At 35.2% G+C, this 5056-nt stretch overlaps 1 protein-coding gene across 1 annotated transcript in view; it reads left to right on the top strand.

Moving 5' to 3' along the window:
- Nucleotides 1-2790, top strand: part of LOC104539446 (retinal dehydrogenase 1) — a gene marked incomplete at both ends in the record, with an annotated part of 8282 nt that extends 5492 nt beyond the window's left edge. Inside the window, 3 exons of the mRNA XM_010182973.1 lie at nucleotides 147-260; nucleotides 1939-2041; nucleotides 2606-2790. Of these exons, the coding sequence (XP_010181275.1) occupies nucleotides 147-260; nucleotides 1939-2041; nucleotides 2606-2790 (402 nt within the window). The remainder of the gene's footprint in view (nucleotides 1-146; nucleotides 261-1938; nucleotides 2042-2605) is intronic.
- Nucleotides 2791-5056: the final 2266 nt, after the last annotated feature.

Here is a 5056-nt window from a genome sequence, read left to right as displayed (position 1 = left end):
AATGAACACATTTGAGGCTCTAATGCTGAGAATAACTGCATGACTGAGAAAAGGTGTCTGGAGAACTGAAAAGCAAGACTATGTGAAACTTGTATTTCTAGTCTTTATCCTTCCCCAAATTTACAGAGATTTCTTTTCCAATTCAGGCAGGATTCCCACCTGGAGTTGTGAATATTGTGCCAGGCTTTGGACACACTGCTGGAGCAGCAATTTCTCACCACATGGATGTAGATAAAGTAGCTTTCACTGGCTCTACAGAGGTACTATAATGAATACAAGAAAATACAAGCAGGAACAGTGCCACTCTGATTCCCACTAATGATTTAATGTCTAACTCGTTCTATGTAGCTATTTTAACTTTTTTTTTTCTTTTGGCTGCTGGTCTGTTAAACAAAGTCTGTTTAATGATTTGTTAGTTATTATTAACTTTAAACGTATTTAAACAATGTTTGTATTGCAGGAAAGCCATTCAAACAAAGGCATTCCATGAGATACAATAGGTTCGAGTATACCAAAGCTATTTAAAATCTTCTCCTTTAAAAAGAAAATATTTTCATAAATTTATGTTTGCTTCTTTTTTAAGGAATAATTCTTTTTTAAAATGCAAAATGTTAAACAACCTGTGCTCTGTTCTCTTTAATTTTCATAAGAACAGGGTGGTAGAAAGGTACTTCAGAAATCTCATTCCTGGCTCTATACATGCTTAGATGAGGTGATTTTTTTTAATTTTTTTTTAATTTGGATGACACTGATGATCTACTGAGTGATCTTAGAAGTTTATTTGAATATGTATCAGATTAATAATTGAAAGGAAGGTCTCTGTTAATTTTCTTCAATCTTCACCCTGGAGAACTATGAGTGATATAATCAAAGATTTCTCAGCACAGGCGTTATATAATTGTACACTTAACACAGTACATTATATTTTCTGTCTGTATGCGTGCTACATGGAAGAGCTGCCCACTGTTCTCTTAACTATTTGGATATAGACTCCAAAGATAAATATCACTGCCTCATGTCAAGCATCAGTACACACTGAGTGCAAGAGCTGTGTTTACTCATAGATTGTTACTTTAGCTCTAAAATAACAAGAAAAGAAAACAACTTAGAAAACCAACATGTGAGATGTTCCCAGTAGACAGTAACTACTGCAATCCCCAGTGGCCCATGGACCTCTAAAAACAAGTGGAGCAACCAAACAGAGGTTGTATTTACAGACGTTAGTGACAGTTGTCTACTTCTGTCAGTGTAATTTAGCAGCAAGAAAAGAAGGCAGAAAGGCTGACAGAAGAAGGAAGCTATCTGATGATTTCTACGTGTGGACAGTTACAGATCAAAGCCACAAGGGCCACAAACACATTTTTCCCTCACAATTCTTTGGGACAATTCATATTAAGTAGTTCCTTTAATTGTGCCATCATTGGAAAGAAGTAGAGTAGGGGTTCTGGCTCAAACTGTTCATTTCCTCTTCTTTCTTCTAGGGGAGAAACTGGAATAAAGAAGAGTTGGCCATGCAGGCAGTGTAGATAACCACTTTTTTCTCTCATACACTTTGTGTATCAAAGGGCTTACCCATCTATAAACCAGAGGAATTTCAATCTAATGGGAGTAACTGGCAGAGTAGAAATTAATGCCTACTTTATGTTATGGACAGAAGCAGGTAGAATGGTGATAGCCAAAAAAAGCACCAGACATCTCCGGGAGTTAACATGAGTGTGTCTAGAGGGGAAACTCTTCGAGAAAGCATTCTTGGCTTATAGACTGCAAGTCAACTGCATCCTGACTATTCTTATAATTTTTTAATTTATTTTTCATTTCTGTAGTTACTGGAATTGTTGACAACTGTGAACTGATTTTCACTTTTGAGGAACTCAGAGAAATGTTATTTACACCACAGTATACTTTTTCAGATGAAACTGTCTTCTCCCTTCATTTTAGGTTGGCAAACTTATTAAAGAAGCAGCAGGGAAGAGTAATCTGAAAAGAGTTACATTGGAACTTGGAGGAAAAAGTCCTAACATTATATTTGCGGACGCAGACTGTTAGTAGTATTCTTATTATATAAATCTACTACTTTTGCAAGTGCCATGTCCTTTTTCTTTTCCTTGTCAGTAAATTATTGGTACCTGTTTAATGAAGGAGTAATTTTTAATGTGTTTTGCTCATGCCCTAGATTTTACATAGATTACCACAAAAAAATATAGTGGCTCCTGAATGGATATGAAACTCTGACAACCTGTCTACCCTTACTGTAAATAAGAATCATCCTAATGCAACAAGAATGCAGAACCAAAAGCAGCTGGATGAATCTTGTACATGTTTATTACCTTTCTAGCTGAATACTCCTCTTGGTACATGCCTTGCTGATAAGGCAAATAATGTTGAATCTACATTTCACATAGAACAACTGAATGTGTGCTTGTCTAGGCACACTGTGCTGCTCTTGATAAGAATAGTTTTGGACATAAGCAAATGGATGAATATCTGTGTTTCAAAGGGACATAAAAATAAAAAGGGAAATGAGATGAAATGACAAATGTTTGTAAAGAATTTATGACATGACTATTGAAGTTTATGGTCTGATCAACTCTGCATTTCTTTGCAGTGGATGCCGCTGTGGAATTTGCACATATTGGTCTGTTCTACCATCAGGGACAGTGTTGTATAGCAGCATCTAGGATTTTTGTGGAAGAGCCTATTTATGATGAGTTTGTTCGCCGAAGCATTGAACGAACAAAGAAGTATACTCTTGGGAATCCTTTGTTGCCTGATGTTCAGCAAGGCCCTCAAGTAAGTAATGATACATGTGTTCAATATAATTATGACATGACATCACAAGATAATGTTCTTCTATTGTTGCATTAGTGTCAAGGCTAAGTACAGTTGTTTAGTGCTTAGTCTGAAGGACCAGGAGGAAGAAATTGGAGTGATGGTTGGTTGTGCCGCTGTCATAGGCTTAAGAGTGAGATTTATTTCTCTTTTCTAGTTCCTATTACAAAATGAACTGAAATGCTTTGAGAAAGCTCCAACGCAATAGCTGTAAAAGTGCAAGTACAAGCACCCATGTCAGATATTGCTAACATTATATTCAAATAAAGCCATTGTAAGTGAGTAGCTTGAGAAAGTAAAATATAATGATGTCTCTTCCCTTTTTTCAAGTTGTTAGTGTTTCATTATGCTTCTCTTAATTTTAGAATATTACACAATTAAAGTGCATAATTTTGTACTTTTTAAATGTATTAAAAGGTCACACCAAAGTGTTTCTCATTAAAAGAATGCTAAAATGCACCTTTAAAAAACATTGCTATCATAATGCTGTGGATTCCATGGATTGCATTAGAGCATTTTTAATTTAGTTTTCACCTCAAATCTTATTCCCATATCAACTTGTACTACAGGATACATACTTTCTTGGCAGAGCTTTTATGCACATATTAAATTGTCACAGAATAAAGAAACCGTATCAGAGACAAAGCAACTTCCACATATTTGATAACATAATATGTTCTTCATTGGTATTCACACTCATTTTATGTAATCAAAGACATAGGTACATTGGAAAACTGCATTCAAAGCCACAAAAGCTTGGAAGAATTTAAAAATAATGAGGATATTATTTTTATATCCTGCGATGTGTCTTCCTAACACATTCAGCTGAATAAATTTAAATGACGGATGATAGGAAGATTGAAACAAGTAAACTCCAGCTATCTGGTGTACAGCTAATTTAAAACTAATGGGAATCCACTCTGATATTATTGTGGCTTTACTGCATTAGAAATTCATGCTAACAATTTAAACAAGGGATGAAAGTAAAGTTTTACTAGAAAAAAAAAGTGAAAAAAACATTACTGAAAGTATTTGAAAGACCGTAAAGACTTTTTACTTCTCCAGTTTCATCATCATCTTAAACTCTTTTTCTTCTTAGCAAGCTTTAGCAGAAATAACTTTTTCACAAGTTAGCAAAGTTTCTCATTTTAGAACTGGTACTATGCCATTTAATGGAAAATTGTAACCATGTAGTTTAGGTGCATTTCTTTTGTTGTAATTATGTTACATATGTATTTATGTAATTATGTTATCTCTCTTTGTATTCAAATTCTTTATTGTGCTTTGGCTAATTCCATCTAGAAAGAGAAAATGATAGCCTATATCAGGCATATTCACTGTGCTTTTCTGTCATAGAGACTACTTGAAAGCCTTATTTGTCCTCCAGTTCACAGGCACTTTGGGGCCGCACCTGTCTCAGACAGCAAGTTTGGGTAATGCTTGGCACAGTGAGCACCAAAGACCCTCTTGGAATGCAAAAGAATATATATATGCTAATTCACACGTTATTAAGAAAAATAATTATGATGATGATAACAAAGAAACGACTGACAGCATCATGAACTGTATCATCTAAACTTCATCTTCTCTTCATGATGTTTATGCACAAGAGATATTTGGCCACCAGAGTAGCAGAAATGTTATGTCTCCAGCATGCAGTAAGACAATTGTTTGAAAGCAAAATGACAGGAGAAGCACAGTGAACTAAAAATCACCTCCTTATAAATATCCTTATAAATTCACATCCTTATAAATATAAGCTTTTATCACAGCTTCAGCTGAATAGCTGTTTAGTCTGATATGCATCTAGGATTCCCCAGAACCTATGCAAATATTGTTGTGTTCTATAACAAATGCTTAAACTCAAATGTAACCATTTTATTGCACAAATTAAGAGAATAAGATACTACTCTGCTGACTGATTAGTATATCACAGAGAAAAAGCTTCTCTGCAAGAGTCCACCTAGAAGTAGTCTCAGTATCTCCATGAGCAAGTGCTTGAAGGGCTAAACTCCAAAAGAACAAAGAATCATGAACATGGAAAAATGAGGGGGTGGGGTGGAAAAGTGTGTTAGAGGCCTCTATCAAACAAGCTCTACCATTGAGTTTTTCTTGACATAAACACTATCTTGTGTACAAATTCTCCTCAGTCCTGAAGTGGAGATTGATTAAATTGGAGAGGGGAGGAGCGGAAACGATGTGTCATCTGTTTCTAGTCCTCATTTAC

Source organism: Mesitornis unicolor, unplaced genomic scaffold (assembly GCF_000695765.1).
Source record: "Mesitornis unicolor isolate BGI_N332 unplaced genomic scaffold, ASM69576v1 scaffold31734, whole genome shotgun sequence".
NCBI lineage: Eukaryota > Metazoa > Chordata > Aves > Mesitornithiformes > Mesitornithidae > Mesitornis > Mesitornis unicolor.
Note: the sequence above shows the minus strand (reverse complement) of the source record. Positions and strands in the feature narration are given on the sequence as shown.